The 20,823-nt window shown below is 35.5% G+C and overlaps 5 protein-coding genes across 5 annotated transcripts; 2 read left to right on the forward strand and 3 right to left on the reverse strand.

Moving 5' to 3' along the window:
* Nucleotides 1-3,294: 3,294 nt before the first annotated feature.
* LOC149382656 (MSF1-like family protein) lies at nucleotides 3,295-5,127 on the forward strand. The gene is made up of 2 exons (XM_089630194.1): nucleotides 3,295-3,684; nucleotides 4,360-5,127. The coding sequence occupies exon 2, from the start codon at nucleotides 4,367-4,369 to the stop codon at nucleotides 4,928-4,930; it is 564 nt and encodes a 187-aa protein (XP_089486320.1). The 5' UTR covers nucleotides 3,295-3,684; nucleotides 4,360-4,366; the 3' UTR covers nucleotides 4,931-5,127.
* A 305-nt stretch (nucleotides 5,128-5,432) lies between these two features.
* LOC149382657 (A20/AN1-like zinc finger family protein) lies at nucleotides 5,433-7,006 on the reverse strand. The gene is made up of 2 exons (XM_089630195.1): nucleotides 6,830-7,006; nucleotides 5,433-6,272 (listed from the first exon to the last, which is right to left on the reverse strand). The coding sequence occupies exon 2, from the start codon at nucleotides 6,219-6,221 to the stop codon at nucleotides 5,700-5,702; it is 522 nt and encodes a 173-aa protein (XP_089486321.1). The 5' UTR covers nucleotides 6,222-6,272; nucleotides 6,830-7,006; the 3' UTR covers nucleotides 5,433-5,699.
* A 928-nt stretch (nucleotides 7,007-7,934) lies between these two features.
* Nucleotides 7,935-11,178, forward strand: LOC149382658 (ZIP metal ion transporter family). Its single transcript, XM_089601966.1, has 12 exons — nucleotides 7,935-8,319; nucleotides 8,603-8,661; nucleotides 8,785-8,877; nucleotides 8,967-9,056; nucleotides 9,164-9,242; nucleotides 9,349-9,404; nucleotides 9,510-9,566; nucleotides 9,820-9,860; nucleotides 10,291-10,358; nucleotides 10,519-10,575; nucleotides 10,660-10,777; nucleotides 10,881-11,178. The coding sequence occupies exons 1-12, from the start codon at nucleotides 8,256-8,258 to the stop codon at nucleotides 10,924-10,926; spliced, it is 828 nt and encodes a 275-aa protein (XP_089458092.1). The 5' UTR covers nucleotides 7,935-8,255; the 3' UTR covers nucleotides 10,927-11,178.
* A 235-nt stretch (nucleotides 11,179-11,413) lies between these two features.
* Nucleotides 11,414-12,804, reverse strand: LOC149382659 (uncharacterized). Its single transcript, XM_089629993.1, has 2 exons — nucleotides 12,710-12,804; nucleotides 11,414-12,468 (listed from the first exon to the last, which is right to left on the reverse strand). Exon 2 carries the CDS (start codon nucleotides 12,443-12,445, stop codon nucleotides 11,732-11,734), a length of 714 nt encoding a protein of 237 aa, XP_089486119.1. The 5' UTR covers nucleotides 12,446-12,468; nucleotides 12,710-12,804; the 3' UTR covers nucleotides 11,414-11,731.
* Nucleotides 12,805-16,987: 4,183 nt separating this feature from the next.
* Nucleotides 16,988-20,388, reverse strand: LOC149382660 (zinc finger protein WIP5-like). The gene is made up of 2 exons (XM_089601775.1): nucleotides 19,371-20,388; nucleotides 16,988-17,641 (listed from the first exon to the last, which is right to left on the reverse strand). The coding sequence occupies exons 1-2, from the start codon at nucleotides 20,118-20,120 to the stop codon at nucleotides 17,195-17,197; spliced, it is 1,197 nt and encodes a 398-aa protein (XP_089457901.1). The 5' UTR covers nucleotides 20,121-20,388; the 3' UTR covers nucleotides 16,988-17,194.
* Between the last annotated feature and the right edge of the window lie 435 nt (nucleotides 20,389-20,823).

Here is a 20,823-nt window from a genome sequence, read left to right on the forward strand (position 1 = left end):
AACTTCAAATGGAATTTTTTCCCATTTTCATACCACATGCCAGTTTAGTGTTATTCGGTTTCTGTTGCTCAAGTTTATATATATACTATTTAAAACACATATTAAATATAATAAGCATATCATTTTATATTTTTTTAAATCCGGGGGAAAATTAAGAGATCGATGTACAGTTGACTAAAGCGTTTCAACTAATTTCAGAGCGTGCATTTACACAGTCCAAAAAAATCATTTGAAGCTGGTTGACTCAAATCAAGTTCTAATTAACTTAACAGTTACCAAGAACAAGAATAATAAAACTAAATTCGATTAGATATATATATATATATATATATATATATATATATATAACATTTATTTCTCTTACAACCGTGAGTTATGATTAGCTCTGATGATCAAATGGTTAGTTGAATTAGTGCCTGACAGCTCTTCAAGGATAATCATAAACCCGATAGTCTGTGCAAGAGAGTCACGTGACTGGAATAATTGAAATAACATTCTTTGATTCAGCTTTTATTTTTTAGAATAAAAATTAAGTAAAACAATTACCTGCATATCAGGGTGTTCTTTTTTTTTTTTTTTTTTTTTTTTTGCTTAACGCATATCAGGGTGTTCATAACTTTATAAGCCGCATGAAGTATAAATAGAAAAAGAAGATAATGTGTGATATACACAAGAATAAAATATCTTTAAAAGCTAGAAAGCCAGATGGTAGAGATAGAATTTGTGTGGGCTATCATGTCATGGTAAGGCAATACATGGTACCATTTTATAAGCTCATGTGGCTACTCTCTATTTAATTTAGCAAAAAAGTGAGCGTGTCACAGATCAAGTATATACTATATAGTGAGTGAGTGATATAGATCGAGAAATTGGGTCACTCTATATTAGATGATAGCACAACAACAATACAATAAAAGAAAGGCATGATATATTTTTTTTAAGTAATTACCTAAAAATCCCTATACCACTCACAACCTTTTATGTTATTGTTACACATGACCAAGATCCGTGCAAACTAAATTTTCTTTTTGGAATTTTTTTGAGCCTATGTTGGGAACAATAAACCCCACCAATAATTTTATTTTTTTTAAAATAATTTTTGTTTCTATTAATGTTTATAAAAAGACCTTTGCTTTGATTTACTTTTGAAGGTTCATACAATTGTGTTCCTGTCGGCCATCATTTTGGTTGGGGAAAATGTAAGCTTCCACTTAATATAATCTCTTCAAATTAGCTAAGTAATGCGTATAATTCACAATATTTTATGTAAATACTATTCCAACACCCATGTCAAAGTTTGGAACATAAGAAACTCTAAAGATAAAAGCTTTCTGTGAACTTCATGATGACTCTGGTCGGCCATGATTAATCACCATCTAAGTAATGTAATCCTTGTTTGAAAAATTATGCAGATCTTTCAGGGAAAGATATGTGTATATATATACATATATATACTGCTTTTCTTTATATTGAGCATTTACAAGCCTTGGATTATTATTGGAGATTTAGGGTTGTGTGGGGACGAGTTTGTGAACCATTTCTCTATATTTGTTTGGCTTGCTCATTGATTAAGTAAACAAAAGGCGTGTGTATAGTACATGAGTGGAATTAATACTAAAACTATATAGCCTTTTGTATGTCTACACACAATTCCTAGCAATTTTCTATTTAATAATTCATATTGTGACTCGTTAGCTGATTTTTTAGTGGAAAGTGGAAACGAATTCATCGGTCAAAAGATAACCCATTATTATCAAACATATAACTTATATAGTATATGGATATTATTTAGATTTTAGAGGCTCCTTCCATATAATATGATTAGAATGGGGCAAATTGCATTCATTCACATTACTTTATCTATGTGCTAAAAAAGGGATGTACCTAATTGTTACGGAGAGCTCAAGTACATGACGCAGTATGTAGTTCTAATTTTCTATGAAGTTTGCTTTGATCTATATATATACATATATTATATATATACATATATTATATATATACTCCCTACATTTTGAAAATTAAAATTATTACGCAAAAATTTAATTCAAAATTAATATAAGGAGGGAGTTTAAGGTCTCTAATTTGGAAAAAAAATCTTAAGGAGGACGGATGTAAAAATTTCTTAAGTAAACTAAAATAAATTAAACAATAGTAAAAACATTGCAAATCAATATTTAATGGGAGCTTAAGTTTTTTGGGGCCTCCGTAATTTACAGTTGTGATTCTTACCTTGGTTAGAATATACCGTTAAGATTAAAAAGAGAACACTAGTGCTTGTATTATATGGTGGTTGAGTCCTTATATATATTGTCCATATATATTGTATATATATATATATATATATTTATATGTTGTATATATATGATACGGTTGTTTATGCGTTTTCATGATGAGCAATTTGGTGATTTGTAACTTTCGCTACTGCCACCACACTACGCTACACTAGTATTCAAAGAGAAAAAAAAATCAGTAGATTTCTTCTCTCCTTCTTTTTGCCTTTTTTCTTTATTTATTAGTGTTTTTTTAACTTTTATTTATCGGGATGAGAATTATTAGTGTTATTATTGTGGAGGTTGATGAGATGAAAGAATTCAAGTATAATATCATTACACACCATTACACAACCTTTTACTTTTGATATGTTTTAAGTTTTTTCAATGACTATAATTATATACATATATACTTTTGACTTCTAGTCATATTGTTTTATTTTTGTTACGTTGATTAGAGTATATTAGGTATTGTGCTCACCGGTCAAAATTTTCTTATAACAAATTAGTAAGATATTATTCTTCGAAAAAAAAAACAACTAAACTATGACTAGTAAGACATTAGGTAAGAATATTAAGGAACAAAATTATATGTGCGCAAGAGCTTAGTAGGAATTAAATTTAGGGGCAGCTAAGTGTAATGGAGCTATATGGAGGGATCAGTTTTAACATTATAATGGATAAGTTACTAGATAAAAAAATTTCTAAAAAATTAAAAATATAAAATAAGTTATCGGCATAATTATTTGAAAATAATCACAAATGAGGTACTTATGTAATGTTAATATTTCACTGAAGTATTTATGGAGTTTTCCCTAACTAATATGGGCCCTTACGTCTATTTAGGTCTCTACATCTAAGGGCGGCTACGTGGGCTAGCCAATGGGCTTTCACATTAAATCAATATCGGTACGGTCCATTTATATCTTTGCCCTTTTCTTTTATTTTCTTTCTTTTTCCGCACACAATTGTATTTTTTTATTTTATTTTTTTATTTTTTATTTTTTATTTTTAACGGAAAGAAACTGAGAATTTCCCTCGAGAATCAATTTATTCTACATTATTAGCAAGCAGAGACGAAAACATATTATTTTAATTAAATTGTTTGTGAGGATCATGAAGGAAAGTCGTGGAGTGAATGAAATCCCAGAATCTCATCTAATATATTATGTACTTATTAATTAGTATTTTTTTTTTCTCTGACTTAAGATCATCAGAACCGTTAATCTAAGTAGGGAAGAGGGAAAGAGCAGCAAGACAAGGTAAACGATCTGTATAAAACCGAGTCGGTGTCGTTGCAATTTCCTCTTTTCCTTTCAGCGCTTCAAATCAGAGTCTCCTCTGAGAAGTCTCTCTCTCTCTCTCTCTCTGAATTGTCTGAAACTCTCTCTCCATTATTCTCTCGCGTATTAAGGTACGTTCTCTATTTGTTATTTGCTTTCGACCGCTAATCGAGATATATAGAACCAAATTCCAATATCGATTTTCTTTGTCGAGCTTTCCTGCGGATTACTATTGTTACATAGCTGTAGCTCTTTTGGTGATGAAATCGATCCAGCTTGGTTTGGATATATTATGCCCTAGGTAATTTGGGGCTCTCTGGGTTCGCTATAGTACCGATAGTTAGATTGTGATTTAGTGTGTGATTTTGGCAGCGATACAAATCTGCTTCAAATGGAGAGAAATGTCAAGTCTTGATTAATCGGAGTAATTTGGGAACATCTTCTTAGGTTACAATTTCTCTGATGTTGCTGTTATGCTACCATAAGTCAATACAACTGGAAAAACAAAATGTGATTCGAGTCCTTACAGGAATGTGATGGTTCATGAACAGATTGAAGTATACAGTGCCATGTTGAAACGGAAAATATCATCAGTGTTCTCTGAATTTCATTGAGATTGTTGCATTCTTTAATCGAATTCACAATTGTCCGCTCAATTTAACAATTTTTTTTTACCTTCTTAATGGCTAGATAACCTCCGAATCGATAAATAAGTCGACTTTGGCTTGCTAACAAAACTGATATTACCATATCCGTTTAGCCTATTCTTGATCAGATTGTTTTCGATGGTTGGCTTTTTTCCACAGAAAAGAGATGGTCAGAGCGTACGGACAAGAGTACACATACAAACACCCGTGGGAGCGAGTGAGCTCAGCTTCGTGGCGCAAGTTCTCCGATCCCGAGAACAAGCGAACCCTCTCTCACATCCTCGACGTGGACACGCTGAGTCACCGGCTCGAGCCCGGCTCGGGGAAGCTCTACACCACTCGGGCCCTCACGATCCACGCCCCGGGGCCGTGGTTCGTGCGCAAGATCATCGGCCAGGACATCTGCCACTGCGTCGAGTCCACCGTGGTGGACGGGCCGTCGAGGTCTATGCAATTGACGACGCGCAATATCAGCCTCCAAAAGTTCATTGAAGTGGAAGAGAAGATCCGGTACGACCCGCACCCAGAGAATCCCGAGTCGTGGACGGTTTGCCGTCAAGAGACGAGCATTCGGATCAAGCCCTTGTCGGCTCTGGCGTCCATGGCCGAGAAGGTCGAGCAGCGCTGCGCCGAGAGGTTTCTGCAGAATAGCGCCAAGGGCAGAGAGGTCATGGAGAGAATCTGCAAGTATCTCGAGGCCGAATCCACCGGGAGAAAAATTTCTCTCTGACCTCCACAGCACTTTTCTTTTAGCCTCTTTACTGATTTGTTTATTAGCCTTTGTTGTTTGTAGATTTTAGGATTATGTCTGTGTTCTCTCTCCCATATTTGAGGAATAATAAGAGAACTCTGGAGGTGTAAACCTTGAGATTTTACATCATGTAACGATTTTGAAGTTAGTTATAAAGTTTTCTCAATGTTGAGTTACTTTTTTTCTTTATAATGAAAGTGCTGTTGTTGTACTTGGAGAAAAGATGTACGGCTAGCTGAATTGCTTAACTTTTCATGGTTAATATGCTTCGTTTATAAATGGAAATTGGTATTTGTTTCGATATGCCTTGACGATGGTTGATCTATTGTGGTAAAGTTGTCGTTTATGCACTACCTTGGCGATGGCAATGGCGATGAATTGGTACAACTCATGGAAGAAGAACTAAGCAATTTGAACACCTTTTTCAGGTCGTTTAACTATATATAATATAGTCATTTGGAACTCAGAGACAAAGCAGCAATTGGAGATGAAATAGAACGATATATATTACAAAGTAACCATGACAACGTTCCAGGTAAAGCAGCAGAGACTACAACGTAAACCAGACAACAACAAATTTTATAGAGTGTTCGGAGATGCTTTCCAACCAGATTCGATCGCGGAAGAGCAAAGCCATCTCACACATCATCATCGTAAAACAAGCACCAAACCCTCAGGAAAATGCTAAAACACCTCTCTTTTTCTTACTCTCTCTCTCACACACAAATAATACACCACTCTTCTTCCCTCAGATCTTGTCGAGCTTCTCGGCCTTGACCACCGGGTTGGCCTTGGCTATGGCGTCCCGGCCCTCGGTGCGGTAATCGTACGGGCACTCGTGCTTGTCCGAGTACCGATGCTGCCCACAGAAGAGAGACCCGCACCGGCAACTGAAACCTGTCAATCCGACTCTCTTGTTGCACGAGAAGCACCGCTTCGGGCCCGATTTGGGCTCGCCCTCCAAGCCCGATAGCACCACCGGAGCGGCCACGGCGGGCTTGGGCTCCACCGTGCCCGTCTGAAGGCCCACCAACACCGCCGCCGCCGCCCCGGAGTTGGGATTCAGATTTCTGCCGCTGCTGGAAGACCCGTTGACGAAGTTTCCGATGGAAGAAGCGGCGAGCTTGGCTTGCTCTTGCTTCATCGTTATGTCTTTGTGACATTTCGAACACATGTTCATCGTCGCAGCGCTTCCGAAGAATCCGCAGTTGTTGACGCACAGAATCGGGCCTTCCGGCGCAGCTTGACATCCCGTCTTGTCATGGTCCATCTTTTCTTTATTCACCTCCGCGACTTGAATCTATAGAAGATGAATCTGCTTCTGAAAAACCATGATACCCAGTTTCAATTAAGCGTCCGAGGATTCAATTAAACATGAAAGCATTCACATGTATTATGCTCAAATTTTCAAATGAAAAATACAAACATGCAACACAATCTGGTCATATTTCATTTCAACATAATTTCATAAACACAAAAGCCTTCTCATGAATTCATTCTCACGGCGGAGATAACTTACATGTTTCGAAAAAAACCAATAAAAAAAATTAACACATCAAATTTTGAAAGGCGAGACCTAATCAAACATGGAAACATACGCGGAAAAAAAAAACCTAAAATATTTGCATGCTCAGAAAATATGCATCACAGCTTCACAGACCCCAATAACCAAAGCCAAACCTTTCCTATTATCCACAACCAAAACCTAAACGAAACCAGACTCTATAATCAGAATCGCATCGAACAGATTCATAGACCAGAAAAAGTAGATCATCAGACTCATCAATGAACGAAGATCGATCGAAACCCTAAATCAGTCGATGCGAACAGGAAACACAAACTAAATTTTGAAATCGTAAATAAAGCAGGTTCACATACCTAGCCCTACGAAATTAGAGATTGGCGACGAGAGAGAGAGAGCGAAAAAAATAACGAAGAGAGAGAAACGAATCTCTCTCCTTCGGTTCCTGTTTTTTGTTTTTTGATCTCTGCGAAGTTCTCGTTTCTATTTAAAAAGGGACTCATTTCCTTTACTTTCTTTCTCTGCCAACGAAAGCTCTTTCATTGATTAGGACGTGACGTGTGCGTTTCCTATTGGATTGCTTCTAACCCCACTTTACTTAGTTTCCCTTTTTGTCCCCTCTCCCGAGTCTTTATAACGGGTTTGCATGCTACACAATCACCGCCATTGTTGAACGCTGGCGAACGACACTAAAATAGGCCATCTCGAGTAAACGACAATAATCACACAAAACGACGACAAATAATAGTCCTAAAGTCAACGTATCCATACCTTTTTTTTCAACTGCTCCTCTACGGCGACTTTGTCGGAACGCAGTTGACGAAATTACAGAAATGTCCTTTCATACGCTCAATTTGTTTTTGGATTTATAAAAATCTCCAAAGGACGAAAATGTTACCATGTAATGTATATGATATCATTATGCATGGTTCAAGCAAAACGTTTGTTCCTTAGCGTAATTTATCAATAAACTAATAAGTAACACAACTTTAAACTAATATTTATTATGTTTGGTTGGGAGGATGAAGATAGACCAAGGACATAATAGAGTAGGTAATTGTACATTTTGTGGTCCATGGACATCATATAAATACGCTATTTTATATCTCCATTCCATGAGCTTTGTTTTTTTTATTTTTATTTTTATTTTTGTACACATAGTCCGAGTGACCGTAAAGTAAACTTTATTTAACTCTTATAAAATTTTCAAATTATATTACGTGGGCATCTGATTTTTTTAAACATAACTGACATTTGATTTTTGAATAATTTAGCTGATATTTGTTTCTTTTGCCAAAAAATTCAAAACTTTAGAAGTTGCATGATACTTGGCCAATTTCCTCGACTGCTTTCCGACAAAGCCACCGTAGAGGAATATTGAGAAAAAAAAAATTAGCCGAATATTGAGAAAGAAAAAAAAGCCTCCAATTGTTTGGAGAATATTTTGTAAATTGCCCTTTCTAAAATAGAACCCCTAATGTAACAGTAATGTACGTAAGAGTTACCTAAAAGAAAATAGAAAAGAAACAGAGAGACGAAATCCCCAATTAGATATTGAGAAAGTTAGGTATATGCAAAGAGAATGGCATGAAAAATGAGTAAAAGGGTTTTAAATCTTTCATAAACCCTCTTCTTCAAACCATCTCTTTCTTCGGCCCCACAAATTCCTTTCGGAACCCATCTACGTACAAATATCACAGCTGAGACCTTCTGATATTCGTTTGATTGGCTCTATAAGGTTTTTGAAGTTTCCGATTACTCGGAAGAAAGGCCAAGGCAGCCATGGATTCTCAGGTTTTAATCGCTCTTGCGCTCTCACTCGTCGGTGGACTCAGCACTTCTCTTGGTGAGTCAACTCGACTTCATTATCTTGTTTCCCTGCCCAAAATTATTTTATGTGGATACAGACTATTACGTATGTTTGTATATCTAATATATATCATCTTCATATCTCAAAATTTCTGTTCGTTTATTCAGGGTTTTATTTTCCTTTTCCCTTTGGGGTCTTTTAGGTTCTTGATTTGGCAAAGCATTGAAATATTTACAGTTCAACCTAGATATACAGTCTAAATGTACACAAAATGTGATACCTAATTGTGACAGAAACCATTTTTTTTTTTTGGGAACAGGTGCGATTTTAGTAATTCTCAACCCGACACCGAATTTGCAGATGCTCGGACTTTTACAGGCGAGTTAATCTCATCGTCTAAAGAGACCATTATTTTTGTTTTCCCCTCGATTAAGTATGGGAATATTAATATCAAAGCAATTTAATGTTTAACTCATAAATTTCTGATTGTTCGCTATGCAGGGTTTCGCCGCTGGTCTCATGTTGAGCATATCGTTCTTCGATTTGGCTCACAACGCAATAAACTCCATTGGATTCTTAAAAGGCAACCTATGGGTAAGAAGGCTCATCTCTAACTTTCAGTTCCCACGATACAGATATCATGGGATTTTTCTAATTAGTTGAATTGTACTTTTTTGGGACAGTTTTTCGCCGGTGTCATTTTCTTTGCCGCGGTGGCCAATTTCATTCCAGAGCCAACTCTAGCACCCGTAGCAGACGGGAAAAGTAAAAAGGTCAGGATGTTTTCGTGTTCAGTACCACTTGTGTTTAGGCTTGTCTTAGCTCTGTGAATGTTCGATTTTAAAGGGTTTTGACCAATATAAACTGCTCTCGAGAACAGAATAGAGGCGATGAAGGCAAGGATGTCTTGAAAAAGCACCGGCGTCAAGTCTTATACAGCGGTATCGTTACGGCAATAGGTACGAAGATATAGTTTTTAGATATCATCAAAACCTCAAGTTCTGGTATAATCGTGTTACATATCTGATCATTTGCGAATAATTTGTAATTCATTTCGAATTGTAGGCATAAGCTTGCACAATTTTCCTGAAGGAATGGCAGTGTTCCTCGGATCCATGAAGGTATTTATCGACATAAACTATCAGCAATATCACACCTTTAATGCAAGTGCTTGTTATTTATTGTTTTAAATTGATCTTATCCTTTTGTTTTGGAAATCGGTGTAGGGTCTCCGAGTTGGTCTGAATTTAGCACTGGCCATAGCTCTGCACAATATCCCAGAGGTAAATTACTAAGACTATATGGCCTTGTCTGTGTTTGTACTGATAGAAGATAGGGTAGAAGAATTGTACTACTTTTTAAACTCTTTAAGAAAGTATGTGTATTAGTTATAGAAAAATGGAAAAGAGAATGGGTTACAAATATCAGGCAGTCAATGGACAGTAAGTCCAAACTTAGATTTAGACCAACAATATCACATGGCTTTTGAAACTCGAGAAGTGGCATTGGACTGTCTAACATCTCCGTGTCTTTTAGGGCGTTGCTGTTGCACTTCCTGTTTACTTTGCTACACAAAGGTAATAAACTTTAACAAGAAACTGTGAAGAATGTCATATGAGTAAAAAAAAAAAAAAAAAAAAACTGAGGTGATACTGCATTTTCTGAATTGGGTTCTCTTAAGAAAGTCACCGAGGTAAATTGTGTAGCGAAGACACGTGTTTTTTGGTGATACTTTATGGTATTTATATAATAAGTTTTGTGGATAAAAGAGTCTTTGTCTTGTTAGAGACTAGAATCGACAAAAGTGAATGGGGGTGAGAAATAACGTCATACGCATTGTTAGAATTTTAGACAATATATATTTTACTTTTGTTTTTGCAACATAATTGGAGTAATTTATATTCATAAAATTTCTTTAGTGCTTGTTGTTTTCACGCATTCGGTAAAATGTAAATGGAAATCGTTAATCCATATTTAGATTTAACCCACATATTGATGTATTCTCAGCAAGTGGCAAGCGTTCAAACTGGCAACACTTTCCGGTTTAGCTGAACCTCTGGGCGTTGTAATTGTAGGTACGGTCAGTTTCTCTTGGCTTGTATTGTTCTCCGAAAGATTAAACCCTAAACCCTTTTTTGACCACCAATTTCACGTTCAAGGCGTATAACCAAAACAAAGGTTTAAACCTTTTTTTTTTTTGGTATTACTCTGACGTTTTATACACTTCAAAAACAGCCTATCTGTTCCCGAGGAGCTTGAATCCAGAAATCCTCGAAGGCCTTCTCGGAGCAGGTTTGCAAAAACTTTCCAATCTCTATCAAACTCAAGGTTTTTATTTTTATTTTATTAATATCATGATTTAATATTGTTTTTCAGTGGGTGGAGTGATGGCTTTTCTGACTCTGCACGAGATGTTGCCGTTGGCATTCGACTACGCCGGACAGAAGCGAGCCATAAAGGCCGTCTTCTTGGGAATGGCTTTCATGTCCGCAAGGTATATATAAATAGAAAAAAAAAGAAACATTTTCTTATGTTCGTGCTTTGGCTCTTACAAGGCTCAAGAGTTTGAACCGTGCCGGGTATTTTTTTTTTTGCAGCTTGTATTTTCTTGAAATCAGCTTACCAGCCAATATGAGCTTGTAGAGATTGGTTGGTCAATTTCTTGGCGTTGTACATGCCTGACCTGGTGATAAGCGAGTTTTTTTTTTTTTTTTACTGATGTACACCTTCCCATTGAATGATTTTAACGATCGATCTCGACCAATCGTAAATGTATGAGATGGTACAGGATGTAACATTGGCACTTTCTTCATAAATAGACAAGTATATGGAAACTAACAAATGTATTGAAATTTGAATTTAGCTCAATAAAAGTATCTACACTTTGATGAATAATTTGGGTCTTGAGATGAAAGCAAATTGTTTCTTTTTGTTTTATATATTGATGGAGTTGACCAGTTATACGAGATCACGGATTCATGATATATCGTACAAAACACGTATGTACTGTTGGTTTCAAAGTGCCTGAGATGTTATCGTGAAGATTACTGAGACAGATATTGATGCGACCGCGTAAAGTTGTGAAGCGAAGTCTTGTATGACTAATGCTTTCAAAATACAATCTTTTAACCCCAAGTCTATACCAACTCGCTTTGGTCGCCTCAATTGGTTGAGCTTTTCTTTTTAATGGAGCTAGAATTTACTCTCGCTGCCTAGTCCCAATTTCAATTTGAATTGAGCTAAAGTCAAGTTTTAGTACAATTTTCAAGATTGTTGTTCTCACCATTTCAACTAAATATGTATTCAAAGACCCCAAAATGTTGGAGAAAAAAGTTACTGGCTAATAAAAAAAAAGGTAACTAATAGCACCTTCAAATGAGACCTACTTCCATTTCTCAAGAGATTTAAAAAAACACAAAGATTCTCTCTTTCTTGCTTGGAATTCATTTTAGACCCTGGGAAATCTTATCCGACCCGGTCCAATCCTCCGAACGATCGGAATCTCGTACTTTTGTCGGATCCTCCTTATCTCCTGATCGAGCTTCTGTAAGTAGATGTTGCCAAACAAGGCCGATAAGAGTACACTCTGTGGGACACTATTCGACACACACAAATCAGAGCCTCTCTCCCTCGTGAATTCTTTTCCGCTTTTGTTCCCATTGTGAGACCCTCCTTTTACGCGATTCAGCGTTCCCGGTGACGAACGAACCGGCCTGCCAAAACCAGATGTTCCGAGGACTTTCTGAATGGAGTAGAAAAACTTGGGATCGTTGATCTCTTCCTTGAAGATCGAGATGAGTCGATGCCGGTCGATGGTGTGAAAACACTTCCTGATGTCGAATTCCAAAAACCAGCCTCTTTTTGGAGAGAGACCCCACTCCTCTTTGATCCGCATCAGAGCCGCGTGGTGGTCCCGCGGGGCGTCGTTGCGTAGGATTTTTCTGTCGAATGAGACCTTTCCGTTCGTTTCTGGATTTGCATTGAGATCCTCTTCCCCGCCGGATTTCGGTGTGTCCTCTGGTTTTTTTTCTCGGGAAGCCTTTTCCGAAGAAATGTCGTCTTTTGATGTGTCCTCGGGATCGTAAATGGATGAGAGGACCATTCTGATCGCCTCTTTCATGATCTTCTCTGTCGGGAGAACTACAGTGAGCGGTCTAAACATAACGAGTTGAGTAAATGATGAATCTGCAAGAAACATTGTGCACGGACAATCAAACACAAGCAAAAAAAAAAAAAAAAAAAAAAAAACCAACCTAAACGAAACCAGAGTGTATAATCAGAATCGCATCGAACAGATTCATAGTCCAGAAAAAGTAGATCATCATACTCATCAATCAACGAAGTTCGATCGAAACCCTAAATCAGTCGATGCGAAGAGGAAACACAAACTAATTGTCGAAATCGTAAATAAAGCAGGTTCACATACCTAGCCCTACGAAATTAGAGATTGGCGACGAGAGAGAGAGAGAGAGCGAGCGAAAAACATAACGAAGAGAGAGAAACGAATCTCTCTCCTTCGGTTCCTAGTTTTTGTTTTTGATCTCTGCGAAGTTCTCGTTTCTATTTGAAAAGGGACTCATTTCCTTTACTTTCTTTCTCTGCCATCCATGGAAAGCCTAAAATCCCATCCATGGAATTCGAAAAGTGAAGATAATGGAGGGACCGAAGGTTTACCTCGACGACGCCCGGTGGCTTTGCTATCGATCTCTGGCCGGAATGCGGACACTTATTTTCTTCGTGTCAGACGATCGAGCAAGGGCTTTAAGAAAAGAGAATTTGCTAATAAACCCTCACATTTTTTTTTACCCTCCTAACAAGTCTATTTTTCATTTCATTTGCAAATTGGTCCTTTTTCTTTGAAAACAATATTTCTTCTCCAAATAAATGGACTGACGACATAAAAAAATCAATGGAGAGATATTTTGTTCCATTTAATTTATATCAAAGGTGTTTCAAAACTTATTATCGTCTTGAGTCTGATTTATTCTCAAGAATTAATTCATCAAAATCTTTGTTCGAGAAAATTCATTCATTCGAGACGAAACTTTTCATAATCATTATGAAACCTTAGCTTAGCCTTATATATAAGCACAATTCATGAATCATTCCATAATCTCGAGAAATTTGTATGTGCAACAATTAAAAACTCGATTAAAGAAAAACTCGTTTATTAATTTTAAGCGGTAACAAGACAAGTTCTACCTTACGTTCCAAATCCAATGATCTATTTAGATATTTAGTTTTTCAAATAAGAAACTTTGATTTAGTGTAAAAAATTATGTGATATGATCAATGATCAGTACACTACATAGCCATAGGTCCTTCGTCACGTGTTTTTGCGCGTGAGAATTGTCTCCTCACATTTTTTTTCTCTTAGCTGTTTATTTAGCTTATGCGCTCGTATTTTAAGTGGTCATTCTGATAAAGGCAACACGATCTATCTGAGATCTATTTATATTTTGTTGATAGTCGTTTCATGTAATCATAGGTTTTTTCAATAATTTTTTAATGAATGCTCGCATTTTTCAAAATAGATATATAGAGTTTTTACCCATATTATAACAATTTGGTTTTTATTTTTCTCATTAGCTTTTATAGTTCAATTTACTTTTGCTAAAAAAATAATATTTTATCGGGCTTTTATTTCCCCTTTTATTTTTCAACGGTCGATTTAATTCCTTCCTGATTTCCATGGGAGGAAAGAAAATAAAATGATGTCAACAAATAATCAAGGCACTGTTAGAACCCTGTGCATTAACTAGATTCCTCACTCAGCTTTATTTAGTAGTCTCCTAATGAGAAATTATGTCATTCTCTTAGGTCTGCGTTAGGGTCTACTCTCCTTGATGAAAAAGTCAGTATTTATGATTTTATTGTAAACTCAAATGAGATGGTCAAACTCAAAATCTATAAAAGGTGAGGAATTTGATATAGGGTGAAGTAAATAGCTGGTTAACTACTTGATGAATAAATAACAAATAGTATTTTAACAATTTTCCAATTACTAAATAAATATATATTTCATAATCTTGTGTTTTCCTAAAAATTAAATGGGAAACAACTATTTAAAATGAAGCAATATTTCAGTCGAAACATTGAATAATAATAGGTATAAAGAAAGTTTTGGTAACAAATTGATATCGGCTTTTGCGTACTTCGTTTTGGCTGTCAGGTCAACAAAAGGAAAGAATTTAAAAAAATAAAAGAAGAAACAAATAGTTAGGCAATACGAATAAATGCGTTGGAATATAAAGGTACACAACCATTTTTTTCGTTCTTGAATTATCGCGTCAATCTATATACATAAATACAGATAATAGTACATGTAGTGAAAAATAAATCAGTCGACCTTCACTGGGAAAAATAATTTTCTGGGCGAGCCATATCCAGTGTCTTAGGTTGTGTTTGGTAGTTAACTCAAAAAGTTTTTTGTTTTCTGTTTTCTAATTTTTGTAGTTGTATTGAAAAACTGTTTTGTAGTTGTTTTCAAAAAGTTGTTTGGTACAGTTTTCATTTTTGTTTTTGAGAAAGTGAAAAAACTGAAAAAATTGTTTGGTATAGTTTTCATTTTTGTTTTTGAAAGAATGAAAAGAGAAGATGAGGAGAAAGAGGAGAGAAGAGAAGAAATTTTTTTTCAAAAACACCTTTTATTTGTTTTCAGTTTTCTTTACTTTTTTCCAAAACAACTTCAAAATTTTTTGAAATTTTTTTCCAAAAACACTTTACCAAACATGTTTTCAATTTTTGTTTTCAATTTTTTCAACTCAAAAACTAAAAAACAGTTTTTGAGTTGCTTACCAAACATAGCCTTAACTTCTATTAAAGTAAAAATTAAATGGAATTTTTTATCAAACCAACACATTTAGCTATAGTACTGCTATCATGGAGAGCTAGCTAGGTATTGGAAAGTATATAGCCCAGGTTTTCTAAGAGTTAGGGAAAATTGAATAATTAAATAAATGTATATATAATAAAAGAAAAGGAAAAAGGGTTACGTAACAAAATACAAGGATCGGTCATGTCGTGTGTAAAGAAGTGACTGACAAAATGTGATTAGCTGTGACACAAAGACAACACTGGATCTAGATATAACAAGAAAATAAAGAAAGAAAGAAAGAAAGAAAAAAGAATCGCATAATTAAGGCCTAGCCTGCTCTTCTCACTGTTCCCTTAGATCTATACTATACGTACAAACATTTACAGATAATCAAATCTCTCTCTCTCTCTCGCTCTCTGAGTCTGAGTCTGATCATAACTGTCTTAAAAACAGCACTACTGAGTCTGGTGAGAGAGAGAGAGAGAGAGAGAAATTCATTATCGATCCTTGGCTTTGGCTCGTCGAAGAGAAGAGAAGAGAAGAGAAGAGAGAGAGATATGAGAGTCTCTCAAGTGGGGGACCAATATTTGCGAAGCTCAGTGGCTAACAATCTAAACCCACCAAACAGTTCATACCCTGAAATCTGAATATGCATTGTAGTTTGACATGACATATGAGAAGACCTCTTTTGACTGCTCTCTCTCTCTCTCTCTGATCTGCCAACAAAATCCAACATACTAAATATAAATATATGCTTGTATATTTCTTAATTAGCACAAATATCACATATATTACTTTTTACTTAGAGATGCCATAATTGCGGACACCTAATATTGTGAATCCGTTTATATGTATTAATTAGCCACACCCACACTCACAGTCTCAGGACTCAATCATTTGATTTATTTTGAACTTTTTTTATTTTTAATTTAATAAATTTATAATCTATCTAACTTTAACAAGGTACATATATGTCTGATCAATGTTGAAACAAAGTCACAAACAAAAAAGAGATAAGGTCATCATATCACGTGCACTATACAAAAAGCTCATCATAAATCATAATCACCATACCATAAAATAGTTTGCTAATTATAAGACCGCCATATTCTCAAAACCCATAATGATATATTCTTCCTTTTTTTTCGTCCATTAATCCCTCCACATAATCCTTAAAAAAACCAGTCATCGGATATAACTTTCTTATTTAATATACTGTTTAAAAAGCTTAAAATATAATACAAACATGTTATGTAACATATATATTTAGCCCATATATATAATATAAGTCTCTCAAATGAAATATATATAGGTCTATGAAGAGAACAGACATCTACGTTTAGTATAATGCAGCCATAAATATATAAAAACTTCTCATTCTCTTCCTACCTATACACGTATATGTATACATATATATATGTATATATATATATATATATATATCATATACCTCCATTATTCTTTGCCAGTTATGTCGCATATATATTACATCTATCTGTCTCGACAAAACCTATCATTTTCAATACCTCATACATATAATTTAATTTGATTTATTCGGTGCCCCAAAGCCCTACCATCCATGGACTATATACGCACATTATCTTAGTTCAGCAGAATATTGACATTAAAACGAGAAGCAAAGCATTCATTATACTTCCATACATTACGCGCTAGGTCTCATCTCTCCTATGCATGAATCTAAAATCCGGATCGTAAATTTTTATACAAAATTCGTACAAGAAAAAAATTTGATGACATAGTCTATTTTGATTAGATGTAAAGAGAGAATCCGGATTCCATGTTGATGTGGATGTTTTCATTAGAAACTAACAAGAGATATTATCACCACTTGATAGACATATATATTGATCTTGCTAGCTCAAGATTAAAAGGAACAAAAAATCATTCATTTTTTTCGCCGCTTTAATTGAAAGAAAAAAGAACATGTAAAGTCCTTGTAGAGAACATAGTGCAAGATAATTCAAATTGAAAAAAAAGGACTTCACAATGTCCTATAGTTTGTGAATAATATAAATGACAAAAAGTGCTAGTTATAGTAGAACTAATAGTAGTAGAGATAGTATATAATATAGATTAACGATGATGATGATCATTCGAGTCCTGGTCGAGATCGGAGGCTCCTTCGTCGTCGTCGTGGTCAAAGCAGTCAACGCCATAAGCGGTGTGGGCGTTACCAAAGGCCTTGATGTGGTCCTTGAGAGAGCGCTTGTGCTTGAAGTCGGAGCCACAAGAGCAATACCAGAGCTTCCCACAATTCTTCTCGTGGGTCCGCCAATCGCCTCTGACCGCAAAGGCCTTCCCACACTTTCGGCACATGAACGGCTTTATGCCGTGCTTTCGCTTGTAGTGCGTTTGGAGCGTCCGAAAGTCTTTCAGAGGCCTTGACCGAGGATGATCAATGTTGTTCCGACAACCCGCTGCGCAGCAAAAGCATGGTAGCCTCAGCATCGCTGTCGGTTGAGTCCCCCGAAGCGACTCTGGTCCCTTTCTGTATTGCGATCCGTGTCCCCACATATGCATCTGAACACGAAGAACGCGAAGAATCAATAAGAACACACATATTTAACGAAGTACGCAAGATATATAAAAGAGGAATTTCACTAAGACGAAAGTAAGATATACGCGCAGTTGAAAGGAAATTCACTATATCGAAAAATAAAACAGACGGATATCGGACGAATTTCACTACATCGAGAGATAAGATACAATTTGTGTATACATAAGACGCCGAGAGGAAAAATGACAAAACCCTCTCCTAGAAAAGGAATGTGACAAAACCCTATTAACCTAACCGCTCAATCCACAACTAAGCAAGCCCCGCGAAAGTCAGATTTGTCGCATCGCGGGCTTTTCGTCCCCGACAAAAACTCATTTGGGTCACCAAACTCTTTGACAGTATGCATATAACATGAAGAGAAATTTGTTTGATAGTTAAGGGCAGTTGATTAAAGGATCTTAGTGAAGGTCAGCTAAGGTTTGGCTTTGAAGGGAAACATATAAATCGTACACATGCTGATGTTAGACACCAGTAGAACATAAAAGAGAGGATATAATATAGATAATCGATGGCTCAAAAGTTGTGAATATGCATCCCCACCGACACTATAGAGGGTTTTATCTCGCGTGGTTTATTAGTTGTAGTTTATATGCATGGCGTCTTGTTATTTGTATCATAGGCTTTTGTTAACACATAGCTAGTTTTCCTTATTGCATGGTGTGGCCTAAACATAACCCTGGAAGGTAAACAACAACAAAAAAAAAAAGATATAATATTGATTAGTTGTGAATAAAATGTGTAAAGTAAGCATTTATTCTTGTCATGGACAATTGGCGTTTTCAGGAAATGAGATCAGGGGTATGTCGCTCTTCAGGTTGAGTGCTCAGAAAAGAAACCTTTTTTTTATTTAAAAAAAAATTAAAAATTTTCCTTGGGTGAAAATCATCAGAAAACAAAACTGAAATATATCTTCGGTTTTACACACCTGCAAATGTGTAAATAGCACAAACTTCTAGGAGGCTTATATAAAAAAAATTAAAAAAATAATAAAAGAAGAAGAGAAGCATAATAGTTATGTGTAGTTCAATCACATAAAGAGGGGGTTCTGATCTTATTCTCTTGAGTTGGTCCAGAAGGTATCAGGTTTTTAGTCTTGTTTTTAAATCCCAAAGCCCACAAATCATGCAAAAAAGATAATGATAAATAGGGTGAGAGGGAACAAAACCTTAGCATTCTGAGCAAAAAATAATTAATGAAAACACCAAGCCAAAGTGTCAAACCAAAAAAATATATGAAAAACAAAAAACTGATAATAAAAAAAGCAAGTGTGATTAAAGTAGCACAAAGGACCCATATATATATCCAACTTTTAATTCATTAGACCAGCGTATAAGAAAAGTTAAAGAAGATGAATTTTTATATATATAAGAAGCAAAAATAATAAGAACAAGTTCTCTCTTTTTCAGCAAAATCAAAAGGAAATTTTGAAAAAAGTCATGGTGAAACAAAAGAGAGGAACAAAATTTTAATTAAGAGGAAAAGGGAATATATTATTTTGGAATCTCAATCTCTCTTTTTCTTTCTGTGGTGCTTTATATTTCTGTACGTTCACACACACATATAAACATACAAAGAACAAACATCAAAAGAAAAGTAATATAAGGTATTTTAATCAAACATAATAGTCTACACATCTACGAGTATCTATATATGTTATTATATGTGTGTATATATATATATATATACATATACCTGCATGTTATTGTATCTGTTGAAGGTCTTGAAGCAAAGAGGGCATGAGAACTGAGTTGGACCGATCAAAATCTGGGCTGGGGTTGGGATCCAATATTGGCCTTTGTTGAGCGATCTAATTGGTTGATACCCAGAAGAAGAAGGAGAAACAGACATATTATTATGATCCTCTTTGTCTGAGGAGATCTGATTGTTATCACTGCAAGAGATCAACTCGGCTGTATTAATATTCCTAGGGCTGGGAAGCCCTAAATGCAAAGCCACGGTGACCGTCTGATCATCATAATCATCGCCATCATCGTTATTGTGGCCATGATGATGATCAACATGGTCCTCGTGATCACCATGATGATGATCTCCTGAGAGTATTGAGGTTGAGAAGAGGCTGATTTTCTCTTTCTGCTTGTTGTTGTTGTTGTTGTTTCCATGGCGGTCAACAGAGAATTCCATTTCATGGTCAACGGCGTGTCTTGTAGGGCTTAGGCTGAGCAGAGGAAGGGCTTCTCTGAGAGGAGGAGAAGGAGGTGATGATGTGTTGTTAAAGCAGGTATTATTAGTGTAGTAATTATGATTATTATTGCTGATTGAATATGGAAAGTGATTGCTGTTATTGGGAAAGTGGGGGTTATTAGTGGAAGCTAGTGAAGATGAAGAAGAAGAAGAGGATATTGATGAGGAAAAGTTGTAGTGATGAACGTGGTTGAGATTCAACCAACCGTTGAAGTAATTGGAGAAAGAATGATCGTTCATGATGATGATGATGATGAGAAAGAAAAAGAAAAGCAAAAAAAAGTTGGAGAAGAGAAGACCAAATGATCGAGTTGGGGTAGATATGGGTTTATTAGGTTATATGAGAGAGAGAGAGAGGTGACCAAAAAGTTGATGGTATTTATATATATTTATATGTAGGGCTATTGGAGATTGAACAAAATCACCGAGTTGAAAGAAGTTTGAGGATATAGAAGTGAAAAAAGAAGAAGAGAGAAGAAGATGAATTGTAGTGTACAAAATCAAGGCTGATGATAAAGTATATAGCGAAAACCCTATTTAGTAAAAGGTAGTGACTAAACAGTGAAGAGGAAGAAAATATCTTATATGGAACCATGTGGTTGGCAGGGACACGAGAGATTATTATTTTGGGAATTAGTGAAACAAAGCTCCTTAATTAGTATATAATACTAGTCTAATTACAATAAAGAAGAAAATAGTCAAGTACGTACGTTGAAGAATTAATACGAAGGGAAATTTATTTATTTTTTTAAAATATTGGACTAGCTAAACACAAAAGTAATTAATTATGATGGAGAGAGTGTAGGTTGTCTCCATAACCACAATCTCATTTAATTAAATTTCCATTTCCAATATATATATATATATATATATATATATATATATATATATATATTATAGTGAGAGAGAGAGAGAGAGATTTGTACTTTCTATCTAAATCATT

This window comes from Urtica dioica, chromosome 11, assembly GCF_054948205.1.
Source record: "Urtica dioica subsp. dioica isolate 48M chromosome 11, U.dioica_male_clone48M_v1_H2, whole genome shotgun sequence".
Lineage (NCBI taxonomy): Eukaryota > Viridiplantae > Streptophyta > Magnoliopsida > Rosales > Urticaceae > Urtica > Urtica dioica.

Coding starts and splice junctions, on each gene's coding strand:
- LOC149382660 (XM_089601775.1), bottom strand. CDS start 20,120: ATGAACGATCATTCTTTCTCCAATTACTTCAACGGTTGGTTGAATCTC. Junction 17,642..19,370: donor ACAGATACAATAACATGCAG/GTATATGTATAT, acceptor CTTCGTGTTCAG/ATGCATATGTGGGGACACGG.
- LOC149382658 (XM_089601966.1), top strand. CDS start 8,256: ATGGATTCTCAGGTTTTAATCGCTCTTGCGCTCTCACTCGTCGGTGGA. Junction 8,878..8,966: donor TCTTAAAAGGCAACCTATGG/GTAAGAAGGCTC, acceptor TTTTTGGGACAG/TTTTTCGCCGGTGTCATTTT. Junction 9,405..9,509: donor TGTTCCTCGGATCCATGAAG/GTATTTATCGAC, acceptor AAATCGGTGTAG/GGTCTCCGAGTTGGTCTGAA.
- LOC149382656 (XM_089630194.1), top strand. CDS start 4,367: ATGGTCAGAGCGTACGGACAAGAGTACACATACAAACACCCGTGGGAG.
- LOC149382657 (XM_089630195.1), bottom strand. CDS start 6,221: ATGGACCATGACAAGACGGGATGTCAAGCTGCGCCGGAAGGCCCGATT.
- LOC149382659 (XM_089629993.1), bottom strand. CDS start 12,445: ATGTTTAGACCGCTCACTGTAGTTCTCCCGACAGAGAAGATCATGAAA.